We start from the raw sequence: 16885 nt of genomic DNA, 5'->3' as shown, positions 1-16885 counted from the left end.
CGATCTAAACACATGAGAGGGTCTGTAGCGAAGGAGACTGTCTTTCAGGTATTGAGGGCCCATGTCGTTTACGGCTTTAAACACCAACGTGAGCACGGTGAATTGGGCCCAGGGGCTTTTGAGATCTACACGGAAGCCCAGCCGCCAATGTGGCTGCTGCAGTTTGCACCAGTTGAAGTTGCCATGTTGTCTTCCAAGGGCAGCCCCACACAGGAACAGTGGGGCTTGTGGCAGCGCAGGAACCTCTTGCACAAAGCCAATGGGCAGGTGGGAGCTGTGTGGGGCAGGCAGGCATTGAGTTTTGTAGGCTGGTCCAAGAGATGGGGAGGGCATAGGGGCCAGGTTTTTACCAGCCAGGTGAGAGCAAAGTAGGAGCTGGCCGGGGCTGAATTGACCGGTTAAATCTGAGCTCTTATTACACCAAGGGTGATGTTGACCCAACAATATAGCATTATCCCAGGACCCCTGAAGGTAGAAATTAATCTTAACATGTCTTCTGTTGAGGGCTGTCTGCTTTCTATATTTTGTACTCACAACACCCCTGTGAGGTAGGTGCAGCTGAGGAAGTGTGAATTGCCCAACATCGCCCAGGGAGCTTCATGTTTGAAAAGGGATTCGAACCCAAGTCTCCCTGACCTGCACCCAGTATCCCATCCAATGCACTATGCTGGCCTTTTGTGGGCCCGGGTGGGGTATGGCGTATGTGGGTCTGCCCTATGGAATTTGGTTCTGGATAGCTTGAATAGGATCTACAGTGGGGATGGGAAATTTTGATCTGAGCAATCTTTAGGGGGCCATGTGCCAGTGACTTGGCAGGGCCAGAGGGAAAAGTGAGGGGGGACCAATAATTTTTAATTTTACGGTAGGCTGGTTTCTACATACTTTGCCTCCCCGCCCTTGGAAAAATTCCCATGGTCTTTGCCCCCTTCCCTCACCCTACTCCAGGGCCCTTTGCTCTGCCCTTATGTCAAATGACTACAAATAGTCTTCTATCAATGTCTCCAAGATGGCGCCCGTTGCCGTGGCAGCAGAAACAGGGAACCAAGCCCTGGTTCCCGCAGCTTGATAAACACAGGCCAAAGATGGCAGGCTACCTTCTCCTTCTCCCCCCACCCCACCCCTCAGACGTTTAGAGTTTGGCAAAGAAGAGGGCAGGGGTGGAGAGAGATCTGGAAATGCGTGCGAATTCTGCCGCCATTAAAGAACAATAGATGCGTTGTTGATTGATCAAGGACACGGCCCCAAATAGATGTCAGTGAAGTAGTGCGATTGCACCTCATATCCCAAGCCTTTAAAAATGGGTCAGCCCACATTTTATGCCGGTATTTATGCTCTGTTGCACATAAAATATTCCCTTTGCCCTTGACAAAGACCTTCCAACATGCAGCCTATCAGCAGGTGACAACGCTCCTCTCCCATGCCGTGAAAATCTTTCCCCTCCCTGATTCCCAGATACCAAACACCAACATGGTGGAGCATCTTCTCCAGGTGCCAAAGGTCCCGGGTTCAATTTCTGTCACTTCCAGGCAGGGCTGGGAGAGACCCATGGGCTTCCTCCATGGGGTTGCACCCAGCTTCCTAAAATCGTTGTCTCATTATCTCATTTTATTTTCTAACCATCCTGGGCACCGTTCACTCCTATGAGAGAAAACAGAACGGATCCTCCTTGAGGAATTTTTTTTTGGGGGGGCACCTAAATCTGCTCCTAGTTGATCTCAACCACTGAGAATCTCCTCTGTTATCTTGCAAAGCCTCTTCCTAACTTCAGTTCCTTGGTCACACTCTAGTGTGACCGAATTTTGGAAAAACCAGCATAGCTAGGCGAGGGCAGCGCTCTTGCCTGATACCAGAGACCTTGTTTAATTTTCAAACGTCTGCCCTGCTTTTCTCCCAGCAGAAAACTCTCAAGAGCACCTGAGATGAAAAAAGAATCAGAATAATATCTTACTGGTGAGCTTAGTTTAAACCTGTAGCTGGTTTGGATTTTTTTGGTAGGATTTCCCCCTCCAAATCAACCCTAGAAAAATCAGAATATTTGGATCGCCTGCTAAGAAACTGGTGCCGGTTGGAAAACAATACTGTTTTTCTTTCCATGCACATTTCTTGCTAAGCAAAATTGTTTTAGAACATTTTTGCATTAAATCACAGGGTTTGAGATTTTATTTGGGTTTGCACCCATTATTAGCAGGGTGGTGGAGAGGCAGATAACCGTCAGTGCTAAAGTATGTAGCCCATCTAGAAAGAAAGTTATGAAGCAAATGTGCAATTGTTTTTATAAGCATATTCTATTAGATGAGCCAGCCTGGCTGCTCCCGCCTTTTGGTTTTTAGCCAATGAGTGAAGTCATAGCTGTGATTGACAAGGGAGCTGTTTGAACACCCAGCCAGAGAAATCCCCAGGTCTCAAAGAGCTACCGATTTCCTTCTTCTGTCTCAATTTTCTCATCCTTGGGATCTCCATAATTCCCCCTTTCCCTGCAGCAACATCTTTCCTGTGGTGGGTTTGTCTGAGTTGTTTCCTGCAAATACTCTATACACCGTGAGTCCAGGCGGATGTTAAAGGAATTCCCCCCACCATCAGATGGCAATGCAATAATAAAAATAAAAATAAAAATAACAACCTGCAAAGAAAGAGGCTTCGGCATAAACACCAAGCAATAAGAATTCACTGTATAGGCAATTTGCAGTATAGTGGTATATGTGCGAAGGGATTACCTATGTGCTTAATAGGTCTTACTCCCAGGTAACTGGGTACAGGACTAGGTTTTGGCTTAGGTTTGTGGCATTGAGAGAAAGCCAGCCTTCCAACAGCTGTGTGGCAGGCAGAAATTAAGCAGGTTCAGCTGTTTCTAGTTTGGAAATACAATTTTTTTGGGGGAAGAGTGGTGCGTTCGAATTCTGCCGGTCGGGAATGACACAAAGCAGACGCAAACGTCATGCAAATCTATGCCCTCTTTTTCAAGTGTGTTGGGAGGACCCAGAAAACCTAGTTGTGGCCCTTCTGTACCACAGGATTTCAAATCTTTAGTGCGCCCGTATATGCTTTCCCAAGGCATATGGATGATCAGTTCCCGAGTAAAACATAAGCAGCTAAGTCCTGCATCCAACTTGTTAATAAGGGATGGTGATTCTGCTTTTATTTTAATTATCTACTTGTGTTTTTATCTTGTATTTTATTCGGCGAACCTGCCCTGAGACCTTGTGATGAAGGTCACTATATTGATTTAATAAATAATAAGAACAATCCACATTCATTGGCACTGTGCAACTAAACCCCTAGATCAAGGAATTCACATTAAAAAAAAAGTTGTTTTGGGTGCACATGAAAGATACTTTCCCTGCTTCACAGGAAAAAGCGAGACCTTTGATCAATATCCAATATTTGTCTATTCTTCAGTGCTTTTACTCTCTTCCCTCTCCGCCCCCCACAAATATATGCACCCAACCACCACCCTGCCAAAGCATGTCCCCCCCCCAGATCATCTCTTTAATATAATTTTTATTTCTTTTTAATTTTTTATTGTACCCCATCCCCCCCTTTAAATACACAACAGAAAGACATTTCCCCTCGCCCCATTCTGGGGTTCAGAGTTGTGGGGAGAAGGGGGGCAGTCTGAGGAAAACAGGGTGGTCTCGGAGGGTGAGCCGCTGTAGGATCCCACCCCCTCTGGACGCCCCGAATGTAGTTCGTTTGGTTATTTTTGTGGGGGATTCTTTCTTTTTTTTGTAATCCCCCCTTCTCTACCCCACAGGTTTCCACTTCCATCAACTTCTTAAAATTCTTGTCCATCTTTGTTTTAAATGGGAGAGGGCCTAAAAAACACTTGGCAGGTCGGAAGGGGGGGGGAGACAGGGCTGGGGAAAGAAAAGAATGGGAGAAGGAACCCCAAAAGAACGGACACAAAGGAGGAAGAAAAACGTGAGGGCGTAACTTTTCTTCTTCTTCTTTGTCATCGTCGTCATATGTCTTTTTCTTTTTTTAAAAAAAAAATATTTCCAGTTTGCTTTTTATTATTCCTTTTTGTTGGTGGGTAGTCTCTCTCTCAAACTGTTGGTTTTCTTTTTGGTTATTGTATAGAAGTTTTTTTTTTTTTTTAAAGAGCTTTGGATTCATAAAGAGGGTTTTTGTGTTCTTTTTTTTTTCCTTTTTTTTCTTTTTTGCAAGGACGTCGGCACACCAGCACGTGGCAGGTAACTGTGTGTGTGTAGACGGGAGGATCCTTCTGGTTTTATTTTATTATTATCTTCTCTTTCTTTCTTTCTTTCTTTTTAAAGCCATCGGAGTAGGGTTTCTTTTTTTGTGTGTCGTTTCCCGCGCGGAGACGGAAGTCACGTCTATCAGGAGGAAAAAGACAGCGAGGTTGTTAAGTTTTATTTGGTTCCTCAGTGCGGGCAGAGACCCAACTGGGGACGAGGAGGAGGAGGAGGAGGAGAGAGAGAGAGAGGAGGGAAAAAATGGCGGGAAAGAAGAGGGAGAGGCGCCTTTCTTCCCCAGTTTGGTTGCTGTTCAAGTCGTTCAAAATCCATCAACAAGTTCGGGAGTCTGTCCATCCGTCCAGGACGGGAATTATTATACACAATGGGCAGCACATGCTCTAGGAGGGGTTGGGGGTGTGGGGTTGGGGACGCAGTTTCTCATCTTTGCCCCCCTCCCGCCCTTAAGTTTTGTTTCCTTGGGTTAATAACTTTTCTTTCTTTCCGTCCATTATTTTTGTTTGCTTTTTTTTTTTGGCCTTTCTCAAGTCGGTAATAACACAGTAAAAGGGTGGAAGGTGAGAGAGAGTGAGAGAAGGAGCTCTAAGCAGGCGTGAGTGTGAGAGAGGGAGGGAGGGAGGGAGAGGAGACCAGGTTCGCACGAGGGCATGCGGCAGGTGTGCCGGCAGCGGTCACAAGCGTGTGTGGAGATGGGGTTGGACTTTGGGCAAAGGATTCTGGGAAGCTCCCGTTGACACGAGGAGACGGTGCGGCGAAGGAAGGGTGTCCTCTCCGCTGGGGTCGGCATCCCAAGGAACACCTGTTGAGATGCCCAGGGACCCTCCTTGAGGGAAAACATGGAGGACACCGAGACCTGAACCATAGACAGTGAGAGCCTCTCGTGCCTCTCTCATGTGAGGTACATGTGTATGCCACAGGAGGTGGAAGACTCTGGAATACACAGGCATGTGTGAAGGGACTGCGGGAAGGCGATGGGTTGGGCACCCATGTTGGACAGGATCCAGGACCCCTTTCTGGGAGGAGAGACCCTGGGAACTGGCGTTGGCCAATGCACAGGGCTGTGAGGGCAAGGGGCAAGGTGGGTGGCAGAGGAGAACAGCTTCTGCACTCCAGGCATTTCTGAGGTGGGCACTGTTGAGGGGCTCCTCAGACAGCAGGCTGCATTTCTGTTCGGCACCAGGTCAACTGGTCTTCCCTCAAGATGGCGGTGGGGTTGGGGGAGTGGGGTGGGACGGCTGAACATCTGGGTCCAGCTTTGCCCACATGGCTACCCGGGGTCTGGGAAGATCGTGGCCTTCGGGCAACTGGGTGCCGCCTTGGCCGGGGGCCGTTTATTGAGTTTACAGGTGGCAGGGGGTTGCGTGATGGGCGTTTGGTATGGGCAGAGGGCGCAGGGCACGCCAAGCGGGCGCCCTTCCCTCCGCCGGCTGGTTGGCTAGTTGGTTGGTTGCTTAGTCCTTCTCTCTCGGTCGGTGGCAGTGTAGCATCCGTCTCTATAAAGCTAGTAGTGTCGTAGAGGTAGCGTTACTTTTTGGGCTGGAGTCCGAGTGAGGTAATTTGGATTCCTCTTTGGCAAACACCGATGCGGTTGCTGCGTTGGATCCGGCCTTGCGCCGGTGAGCGCTGGAGCGAAGGTGGGCCCCCAAGGCCTCGCGCCCGCTCACAAGCACCTCGCAGGCCAGGCAGTGGTAGGTGCACACGGGCACCCGCAGCGGGGGCGGGGCCGCGGGGGGCTGGCGCCCAAAGTAGCAGAAAGTGGCCTGGTGGGCGGCGGCGGCCCCTTCGCTCTCGAAGGCCGCCTTGCACTGGCGGCAGAGGTACTGGTGAGTCACGTCAACCGTGGAGATGCCGGGGGCCTCGGGCACCTCGACGGGCGGCTCGGGCATGGGCGTCGGGAGCAGGGGGCTGGGCAGCAGCCCCATAAGCGTCTGAGGTATGACGGGGTTCATGGGGAACAGCCCCTTCTTCATGCCGTAGAGCTGCTGGAAGTAGGCCCCGGGCAGCTGCGCGCCAAAGAGCGAGGGGGCAGCCGCCGTCGCCGCCGCCGGCAATGGGAAGGGCAGGAACTGGCCTCCCAGCAGGGCCGGCACGGCGGCCTTCAACGTCTTGAGGTTCTTGACCGCGGCAGTGGAGGGCACGGAGGGTTCCTGGGCTGAGCTGGAGGTGGGGTCTGCCTGGCCGTCGCCCGGGGAAGTCTCTGGAGCAGGTGCCGGCGGCTCTGTGGAGGGGCCGAGCTGGGCCGGTTCCGGAGTGAGGTGCTGAGGTAAGGGGGGCCCCGGCTGCGTGGAGGCCAAAGGGGTGCTCAGGGCCCCGGAGGAGGAAGAGGAAGGGCCTGTTGGGAGAGAAAAGAGGGGTGAGTTATGTGCTGTCTCCACCTGTTTCCTCAGTGTTGCCTTTCTCCACTGGCTCCCTGCTTCAAAGCCTTAGGGACAGAGGCTTTGCAGGACGACTGGAGAGCCCAGCCAAGCCCTCCTGGGGTAGCTAAGGCTGGAGAGCACGAAACTCTTAATCTCAGGGTTAATCTCCTGAAAGACTTACATTGGCTCTCAGTACGTTTACGAGGACAATTCAAAGGGTTGGTGCTGACCTTTAAAGCCCTAAACAACCTCGCCCCAGTATACCTGAAGGAGCGTCTCCACCATAGCTGGCAACTTTTTCCTTTTTTTAAGGGAAATCCTATTCAGAATAGGGGAATTTCCCTTAATAAAAGGGAAACATTGACAGCTATGGTCTCCACTCCCATTGTTGAGTCCGGACGCTGAGGTCCAGCTCCGTGGGCCTTCTGGTAGTTCCCTCCCTGCGAGAAGTGAGGTTGCAGGGAACCAGGCAGAGGGCCTTCTTGGTAGTGGCGCCCACCCTATAGAATGCCCTCGCATCAGATGTCAAGGAAATAAACAACCATCTGACTTTTAGAAGACATCTGAAGGCAGCCCTATTTAGGGAAGTTTTTAATGACTGATGTTTTAATGTATTTTAAATATTTTGTTGGAAGCTACCCAGAGTGGCTGGGTAAACCCATCCAGATGGGCGGGGTATAAATAATAAATTTGTTATTATTATTATTTATTAGGGGTTCGAGTCTCATGTTGGGTCTTGCAGGGAGTTGGACTAGATGATCCTCTACATTTCTACAATTCCACAACCCAACATCTGCTTCCTCTGGTTGCTGAGATGGACGCCCTCTCATTCTGGTAACAAGACACCAACTACCACTCTCAATGAACCACCCCAGATGCAGGGGGAAGAGGAGGAGATTTCGGCGCCATTTTCACCTCAACCTACTCCAGACGTGCACAATGGAAGCATCGGGGACGGGACAGGGGGAAGGAAAGGCTATGCTAGTGGGAAGAAAAGGGAAAAAAAGTTGGGAGAAGAGAAAGATTGTGTGGAGAACCAGAATGCTACACAGAGCGACTACTTGGTATGAAAATGACGCCATTTCCACGCAAAATGGCAGAAGTGGGGATTAGGGTCAGAGCAGCATGTGGAGACCTAGCGATACTTGTGGAGAGAAGCTGAGCAGATATTGGACTGGAAAGATCCCATAGTGAGTGGCAAACCTGTAACACGGCTTAAAGACGAGGCCCTATCCCCAACCTCCTTGAACGTAACTTACCTTTCCTTCCCACCTCTCACTCACCTGGCACAAAGGGAGCCATGCTTCCAAGGGAAGATGGCACTGTGGCGGGAGGCATGGAGGCACCCAGCCTGGTAGGAGATGGCGTCCCTTTGTCCGGCACGAGCTCATAGCACTTGCTCTCGCTCTTGAGCTGGGCCTTGATGGCCTCCTTGAGTCGGGCGAGGTGCCCACGGGAGAAGAGGTGCCCACGGCAGGACACGTAGAAATCGTACTTGACTTCGCAGTAGGGGCACTCGGCCTGCGATGGAGTGCTGGGATGCCCCTCCTCGCCACCGCTGGCAGCTTTGGCCTTCTTCTCCTTGGCCCTGGCGTTCTGGAACCACACTTGGATCACCCGCTTGGGCAGCCCTATTTCCTCGCCCAGCACCTCGCACTCTTGCATGGTGGGCGTCCGGTAGGCCTCGTAGCAAACCTTCATGATCTTCAGCTGCAGGCTGGACATCTGCGTGCGATACCGGCGCTGGCCCAAAGCGTCGTGCATGCCTCCAAAGCCACCGTCCGCCCCTCGGCTCCGCCGGCTGCCAGAGAAATCCAGATCGGCCAGCGACGAGGAGGAGGAGGAAGACGAGTCACTCATCTCCCCTCCCGACAGGCTCCGGTCTTCGTTCTCTTTTGGCAATTCTTCTTCGGCTGCTTCTTCCTGTGCTTGTGGCTCCGCAGGAATCTCTGGCTTCACTGGAGGTAGCTGTAAGCTCACCGCAGAGAGGCTGGGCGCGAAGGCCGCTCCGTAGTGGATGGTCGGGTCTCGCGGCAGAGGGCTGAACTTTGGGAAGGCGGAGGGGAGCACCGGTGAGGGCTTGCCGGTTGCGTTGGCCGTGCCGGCGTTGCACCGAAACTGACCCTTCCTCTCGCGGGCTCTCGTGTTCTGGAACCACACTTGAACCACCCTCTTCTTGAGCCCAACCTCTTCGGAGATGCAGTCGAGCATCTTGCGGGTCGGGTTGGAGTCCTGCATGTACCAGCGATACAGGATCTCCAGCTGCTCCGGCAAAATGGTGGTGCGCAGGCGCTTGTCCCGGGGGGGCTCACTGTCCCCTCCCGCCACGCTGGCGCACTCGCTGCCGGTGGGTGACAAGCTCCCGTCCTCGTGCTTCCGCTTCAGTGCCCGGGAGGGGTCTGGGTGGGCGGCGCGGTCGCCAAACACCAGCGGGGCCAAATCCAGGGGAGGCTGGGGGGCAACTGGGGCTGGCGGAGGGCCGGTTGCTGGCATGTGAGAAACACGGTGGATATCGAGGAGGTCGACGCTTGAGAATTTGGCTGTGCAGTGGTCACAGGGATGGGTGCTTGCACTTTCGGGAGGGGCCGTGGGTTGTTCCTCCTCCTGAGGTTTATCTCCAGTGCCGTCAATCTTGGCTTCTCCGTCAGCCCCTGAAGGCTCGGGCGGCTGCTGTTGCTGCGGCTGCTGCTGCTCTTCTTCTTCTTCCTCCTCCTGCTCCTCTTCCTCAGGGCCCTCGTTCTCCTCCTCGGCCCCCTCTCCCTCCGCATCCACCGGCTGGTCGTTGTAGCACTTTTTAAGGTGGCGCATGAGCTCAAAGATACAGCGGAAGGACGCCCGGCATTTCTTGCAGGAGGGCTGCACCGCGGCACCTCCGCCCCCCACACTGGCCTCGCTCCCGCCGCATTTCCGCGCTTTCTGGCGGGCGTTTTGGAACCAAACCACGATGACTCTGTTGGGCAACCCCAGCATTGCAGACAGCCGCTCCACCTCGCCGTCTTTGGGGTAGGCGCTGCACTCAAAGAAGGACTGTAGGGCTTGAGACTGGAACTCTGTGAACTTGGTGCGGGAGAAGCGCCGGGTGGACGGGAAGCCCCCGCGAAGAGGCTCGGGAACCCCGGGCCCGCCGCCGCCTTCCTCGTCCTCCCCCCGGAACCACAAGGATTTCAAGCGCTCAGGAGGCACATGGGGGGTCTCGCTCTCTAGCGGCGGCACCACCACTGGCATGGGCTGCATTAAAAACGGAGGGCATAGCGGGGGGATCTCCAAGGGCAGGGCGGCTGGCACGGTCACTGTGGTGGTGTCTGTGGCAGCGGCAGTAGTTGGGGCAGTCGTCGTGGCAGTGGCCGTCTCGATGGGCAGTGCCGGCGGTGGAGGGGGATACATGCTGTCATAGCTCTTCCGGAACTGGGCGGCGTAGCGGTTGAGCGCCTCGAAGGGCAGGAACCGCCGGTGCACATGCTCCTCATGCGTCTTCAGGATGAGCATGTTGGAGAACTGCTTCCCGCATGCGCCGCACAAGAGCTTGCCTGCTGGCGGGCGCGGAGGTGCGGCCGGGGCAGGGGTGGCAGGCTGCTTCCCCTCATTGTACTGGATCACCAGCTCAAACCCAAAATTCTCCAGGAGGGCTTTGGCAGCTGTGCGGGATGCCTCGCTTCCTTGCTGGCTCCCCTCGGCCTCCTCAGCTTCGGCCTCTTCTGGCACCTCCGGTTTGGAGCCAGCAGTGGCTACCGGCGCCTGCTCTTCCTTGGCTGGCAGAGGTGGCAGCAGCACGGGCGGTGTGGCCGGGAGGGTCAGTGCCGGGGTGGCCAAAGCCAGCTTGGGGGCCACCTTGAGGTCGTGCAGATAGAAGGGGAGCAGCAGCTGCTGTTGCTGCTGCTGGAGTTTCAGGAGCGACTCTGGCACCAGCGGGAAGGGCGGCAGCAGCGGCGGAGTGAACAAGGGCGCAGGGAAGCGCTGCAGCTCCGCCGCGGACGGTGCCAGGAACGGGAGCGTGGGCACCTGCACGCAGCCCGCCTCCAGGAGTTTGGGGGCTTCCGCTTCCAGCGGCGCTTCGCACGGGGGATCCGGCTCGGCGGCCGGCAGCTCCGCTTTGCCGGCGGCTTCCATCTTGGCGACGCGGGAGCGGGTCTGGTGCAGGACGGAGCGCATGTGGATCTCCAGCGTGGAGCTCTGGTTGTAGGAGACCCGGCAGGTGGTGCACTTGTAGGGCTTGTCCGAGGAGGGCTGGAGAACGCCAGCGGCGCCGGGCTCGCCCCGGGACGGCGCGGAGGGGTCGGCGGAGGCCTTCTTCATCTTGTGCAGGTGGGAGACGGAGTTGTAGTGCACCAAGAGGATGTTTTTCTGCGTGAAGGACTCCTTGCACACCGTGCACTTGTAGGGCCGGGCCGGGTCGAGGAACTTATCCAAGGCGAAATTGGTTGCCTTGCGGTAGGACAGCGGGTGCCGGGGGTCTTGGCTGGGCAGGGCGAGTGGAGAGGCCTCAGGAGTCTCTGCTGAAGCCGGTGGTGGTGGCGGCGGCGGCTCCTCCAACAGGGCATTCGGATGTGGAGCATCCTCATCTTCAAACTCCAGAGGAGCAACTGAAGGAGGAGGTGGTGGTGGCGGAGGTGGCGGCAGTGGAGGAGGAGGTGGAGAAGAGGTTGGGGGTGGCTTTTCTGGGGGGTCAGCAGGTGGAGCAGGGGAGGCTGGAGGAGGAGGAGTTTCAGGGCCAAGCACAGGAGCCGGAGAGGATTTCTCCCCCGTGGGTGGAGCTGATGTAGGAGAGAGAAAGAAAAAGGAGAGAGAAAAGCTACCATCAGTTATCCCCACAGCCTGTTGTGTCGCTCCTTAGCCAGCATGTGTTTGTGTGTGTGCATGGAGGTTCTAGGTGCAGAAGTGTAGCTTGCCACAGTGGATCGCAAAAAGCACATCAACTATCACGAGACTCTTAATTTCAGGGTCTTGGGTTCGGACCCCATGTTGGGCAAAAGACTCCTGCATTGCAGAGAGTTGGACTAGGTGATCGTTGTGGTCCCTTTCCTCGTCCTCCCCCCAGAACCACAGATATCTCCAGGGGCAGGGAGGCTGGCATCACAGTCACTGTGGCCCTGTCTGTGGAAGAGACCCAACTCTACAGTCCCACGGTTCTATGGTGCTTGGTCTGTCTTTACCAACCCCACAATTCTAGTTGTTTGCTAGAGGGTTTGTCCAAAAAACGGCTGGGAATCCCCAGGGGTACCTGCTGAGAGCAGGTGTGTTTCCTGGCAAAATGCAGGCCTCACTGCCGGGGGGGGGGAATTCTTTTTATCCATGACGCTTTTCATACCTTGACGCTTCCTGCCTCATCTATAAATGTAGATCTGTGTAAATTAGCTGCTTGAATTTTTGTAGGGTGGGTGTTCAAATGAAGCAGGACAAGTACTGCCTTGACCTCATTCCCAATTTCTGATATTTAGGAGGGCTAAATATTTGGGGCGTTTACAGCCCCTGCCCTGCAAGAGGGACTTGTGTTACTTCGTATCAGTGGCGTACCGTGGGGGGTGCAGGGGGGGGGCCGGCCGCACCGCGCGCAACATCTGGGGATTAGGGTTAGGGGGCGCAAATCCACAGGTTAGGGGCCGCAAATTACTTGCCTTGCCCCGGGTGCTGACAACCCACGCTACGCCACTGCTTCATATGTTTTGCTTCTGTCAGTGCACCATTGGATTGTGTTTGTACTGCTTCTCAAACCAATACAATCGCTTGTGGCATCCTAAGAAGCCTTATGGGTTTCCCAGGAAGCAGGTTTCTAGTCCTCATGCCCTCCAGACAGAGAAGCTTGAGAATAGGCACGACAAAGCCCTTGATTAGTCCTGCCAGTAGCTGCTTCTTCTTGCTTAATTTTTTGTTTTTTTGGCAAGGGTTGCCAGGGAGGGGAAGTTAAGGTCAAGCAGGCGTCCCGGTTGCCATGATATCCCTGGCATCTTGATGCTACCCTTAGCAGGTGAAAGGTGAAAGCTCCTCTCTTTGCAGCCCACACACGACTTACCAGCAAGAGGGCTTTCAGGTTCGTTCCCAGCCCCCTGCTCTGAGCTGGGCGTCCCGCCTGGCTTAAGTGGGTCAGGAGGGAGGTTGAGGCCGGGGATAACTTTGGTGGCAAAGGTCATTTCCACAGTAGTGGCCTGGAGAGAAGGTCAAGAAGAAGAAAAGGCAGAATTATATGAGCCGGAGGGGGGATGGGGAAGAGGGGAGCCAGTTATTAGTGATCATTTGGAGCATGGATGCAGAACTGGGGGCCACAGGTTCCCCACCCCCCAATTTATAAAGTATTTTAAAAATGCTGCTGCGGCCATTTTACGAATGGTGGAAACAGGCTAAAGCTCACCAGCTGGTGGGGCCACAAACACCTCCCTCCTAATGACGCCCCCACTTGGCTCTCTGGATGATGATCAGAATTTATATACAGTGGTACCTCAGGTTAAGTACTTAATTTGTTCTGGAGTTCCTTTCTTAACCTGAAACTGTTCTTAACCTGAAGCACCACTTTAGCTAATGGGGCCTCCCGCTGCCGCCAGAGCACGATTTCTGTTCTCATCCTGAGGCAAAGTTCTTAACCCGAGGTACTATTTCTGGGTTAGCGGAGTCTGTAACCTGAAGCGTATGTAACCCGAGGTACCACTGTACCACCCTATACCTGGAGGTCTCAGGTTGGCTCACAGGACAAAATCAAAATATAAAACCTCAAGATACATACAGTGGCACCTTGATTCTCAAACGCATTGGTACTCAAACGCCGAAACCCGGAAGTGTTCCGCTTTTCAAACGTTTTTCGGAAGCCAAACGTCCAATGTGGCTGTCGGCTGTTGTTGCCTGGGCGCCTGCACTAATCAGAAGCCGCGCCTTGGTTTTTGAACGTTTCGGAAGTCAAACGTACTTCCAGAATGGATTAAGTTTGGCGCTTTTGTTTTTGCTATTTATTTTGTGTTTTTTGTTTCTTAGGCTTTTTCGGTTAATTTGTTTTTGTGACAGTTCAGCTACTGATGGATTGATTGTGTGCCTGCGGAAATGGATAAAAGCCTCCCATCCAAACAATGACTATCATCAGTGGAGGTAAGGAAAAAATAATAATTTTAATTTTTATCATCTACAACACTGTCTTATTTATTTTATAGTACAGTACATTGATTATTGCTTTCATTTTATGGCTCAGTGGTCTCGTTAGATAGTAAAATTCATGTTAAATGGCTGTTTCAGGGGTTGTTTTTAAAAGTCTGGAACGGATTAATCCGTTTTGCATTACTTTCTTTGAGAAAGTGCGCCTTGGTTTGGAATGCTTTGATTTTGGAACAGGCTTCCGGAACGGATTAAGTTTGAGAACCAAGGTACCACTGTAATCGAAATAAAAACAAGAACCCAATAACCCCCTGTTGTCCTCACCACTGGGTCCCCACATCTTCCCCAGCCGCTATTGTCAAGCACAGTCCCCACCTCTTTGACAGCAGCATGACAGGCGCAGACCCAACAGGTCAAGCTTCCCAGAGAAGGAAAAGCTTCACCTGTTGAATTACCTGCAAAGGGTTAGTGGCATGTGAAAAAGCAGTTTCTGTGGTTGTATCCCCTCCACCCTTAATATGATTCCAACATTAAGAGGGGCAGGGAGAGATACCCACTGAGCCAGCAACTCACCACCAGAAGCAGCTTTTCCACGCACTCGGGCACCACGTTGTGAATGTGGCTGAGGTGGAAGTGGAGGTTGGTGCGCCCGACCAGCTGCTCCTGGCAGAGTGGGCATCGGAATTTGGGCTGCACGGCATGCTGGGAGACGGTGTGAGCCCGGACGGCTTCGGCTGATTGGTCGGTGTAATTGCAGTAGGGGCAGCAGAACACCTGTTTGGCAGGAAGAAGGTGAAGGGGGGGGAGAGATGGAGGTCCGAGAAAAGAAAAAAACGTTAGCTCCAGGAAGCAGGAGGCTGTCTCTTCCTGGCACCTGGGGGGAAAGGGGGATTTGCATATATATCTCATTGAAGATTTGAGGGAGGAGGCGTGTCAATATAGGCAGAACGAAAGAAAACAAAAAGTTTTTAATAGGGAAATCACAAAGGGCGATTAGTAATCATTAAAAAGATGGAGCTGACACATGCTTGCTCCCACCTGCTCATCTTGGTTCTGGGCCATATTCGGAAGAAAATAAATAAACTCTCTCCCCTCCCCACACCCCAAAATACTGCCTTTTCTTACACGCAAACAAGCTAGTGCCCCAAGCGGCAGACTGGGGAATGTGTGTGGCTTAAAGGCCTTAGGCTGAAGGATCAAAGAGAGACATGAAAGCGTCTGTGTCAGGATTTCACCTAAGGGCTGATTGGTATCTGCAGAAAGCACAAGGCGGGTCAAGGGTTGAGCGGAGCGAAAATGAGAGGTTCTGTTCCCTGGACCGCCAGGTCCCTGCTCGTGTGCTCAGTGGGGGGCAGCTGTAAAACGGGCAGAATAAACCCAACGTTAGTTAACATCGAAAGGCTTGTTGCAAGGACTCATCTGATCCCGTCTACACAGCCTTGCCAACGTTTTCATCTTGAGGGGGCCTTTCTGGGCTGGGCAAGGGTGGCGTCAGAACAGACAGAGAAGTGGGATGCATGGCAGTGCAATGTTATTAGGATGGGACCAGTATAAGTAGACAATCCCATTCAAGAAACAGGCTTTGAAGATACAGTGGTACGGTTAACACTGTGTATTTCACAGCTGGTCATGCCCAATTTGTTTCATCAGGGTGGATCTCATTCCCCCCCCCCCCCACTAGGCAGAGATGCTTAATTTCTGTTTTTAATTCAACCATTTGGACCCCCACCAGGAACAAGCAAGCAAAAAAAATCTAATCTGCCAAGTGAAGTTTCATTGGGTTGTTTGAGGCTGCCGCCGTTGAATCGTGTAGAGAGAGGGTGAAAATGGAGGAGAGAGGGGCTTCAGAGACACTGTGTGATTCCCCCACCTCTGCCCCCCACCCGCAAAGCCCCCCAATAAGCACCACTCACTGTAGTGTCTCCCACACCTCCAGCTTTCGTTTCAGTCTCGTCAGAACCTGCAAGAAGGAAAGAAAGGGCAGGGGAAACATTATGGTGTTTTCCTGCAGACACTTTCAAAATGGCGGTTAAAGGCTCCAAGGGGCTTTGAGGCCTGATGGAGGGGTGGGGTGAGAGAGGCGCTCTTGGGGGTGGTACCAGACAAGGACCCCCCCACCCACTGCAGCGGGGACAGCTGAATGGGGGGGCATTGGATCAGGCACCCTGAAAATGATGTCTTGGCGGCTGCCGCCCCCCCATCAATGCAACCATCCCTATTCCTGCAAGCACAAGATATTTGAAATGCTGATTTTTTTTTTTAAATCGCCATAACCCGCCCTGGGACCAGCTGGAGAAGGGCAGGTAATAAATTTAATAAGGATAATAAAAACAGCCAGCCTCACGGAAGCGAGGAGCGAGACTTGCTAGGACTCGCCCACAAATACCCCTGGTATTATTCCTTTTGCAGCAGTCGCGGTGGCAAAATGGGACTCTGCACTGAAGACAACACTCAAAACCGAGGGAAGGCGTTGCAGGGTCTTTTCTTCAACAGAATACTGCCTCCTTAAGGGATGTGCCACTGGGGGAATCAAGAGGGGCACAAACATTTGGGGTGTTTGGCACCCCTGAATGGGAGGAGCCTTTCGCACGGGCTGCCGCCACGAGGGAGGGCTTAGGGGCGTGGCCAGCAATGTAGGCGTGGCTTCAAGGCGGAGCAACCTCGCCAGTGGGCGTGGCTTTGTACAAGAGGGGAGGAGTCACTCACCAGCCACCTGGGCTTTACTCTGCGTTTCCTTTTCGGGGGGCAAGTTCTCTGGTACTGTTTCTTTCCCTAGAGATGGGGAGAGAACCATAAGTGGGTGTGGGGTGAGAAGGGAAATGGGGGGGTGGGCTTTCTAGACGCTGCTGGACTCCACCAGCTCCCAGCCAACGGTCTGGGATGATGGGAGCTGTGGCCCAACTTCCAGAGCCCTCCACCGCCCAGATAGCCTGGCCGATATTCCTGCTCCTCCTCTTTCACCTGGGAGTTTGGAAGGTGGGAAACCTGGGGGTGGGTTGGGGGGGAGAGGGAGACGAGAGAGGAGGGAATTCCGCCGCCGACGCTGCGAGAGCCGGCATGACGCACGATCCAGGACTTTATCCTCGTCAGAGACTAATTAAACTCTCAACCCAAGTGGGATCGTTAATATCGAACGGACTTGCCTTCCCGCCCGGCAGTAGCAACCTCACTGCCATTGGCAACTCAATTAACACTATTCAATACACCCGCCAAGATGTTAAGACCTCCATTTCTCACAACGCA

At 53.3% G+C, this 16885-nt stretch overlaps 1 protein-coding gene and 1 long non-coding RNA gene across 7 annotated transcripts in view; one reads left to right on the top strand and one right to left on the bottom strand.

Annotated features, from left to right (window-relative positions):
- The window catches only part of LOC309355922, a 37444-nt gene that overhangs the window by 10805 nt on the left and 9754 nt on the right, over nucleotides 1–16885 (top strand). For all 3 annotated transcript variants that reach the window (XR_014162626.1, XR_014162627.1, XR_014162628.1), the window contains one exon: nucleotides 13559–13639. This is a non-coding gene — a long non-coding RNA (uncharacterized lncRNA). The remainder of the gene's footprint in view (nucleotides 1–13558; nucleotides 13640–16885) is intronic.
- The window catches only part of ZFHX2 (zinc finger homeobox 2), a 30523-nt gene continuing 19299 nt past the window's right edge, over nucleotides 5662–16885 (bottom strand). For all 4 annotated transcript variants that reach the window (XM_081886658.1, XM_081886660.1, XM_081886659.1 and 1 more), the window contains 6 exons: nucleotides 16349–16414; nucleotides 15556–15602; nucleotides 14216–14416; nucleotides 12579–12711; nucleotides 7855–11322; nucleotides 5662–6546 (listed from right to left, as the gene is read on the bottom strand). In XM_081886658.1, the coding sequence (XP_081742784.1) occupies nucleotides 5708–6546; nucleotides 7855–11322; nucleotides 12579–12711; nucleotides 14216–14416; nucleotides 15556–15602; nucleotides 16349–16414 (4754 nt within the window). In that variant the 3' untranslated portion in view covers nucleotides 5662–5707. The remainder of the gene's footprint in view (nucleotides 6547–7854; nucleotides 11323–12578; nucleotides 12712–14215; nucleotides 14417–15555; nucleotides 15603–16348; nucleotides 16415–16885) is intronic.

Source organism: Podarcis melisellensis (assembly GCF_964234715.1).
Source record: "Podarcis melisellensis genome assembly, chromosome: 13".
Lineage (NCBI taxonomy): Eukaryota > Metazoa > Chordata > Lepidosauria > Squamata > Lacertidae > Podarcis > Podarcis melisellensis.
Note: the sequence above shows the minus strand (reverse complement) of the source record. Positions and strands in the feature narration are given on the sequence as shown.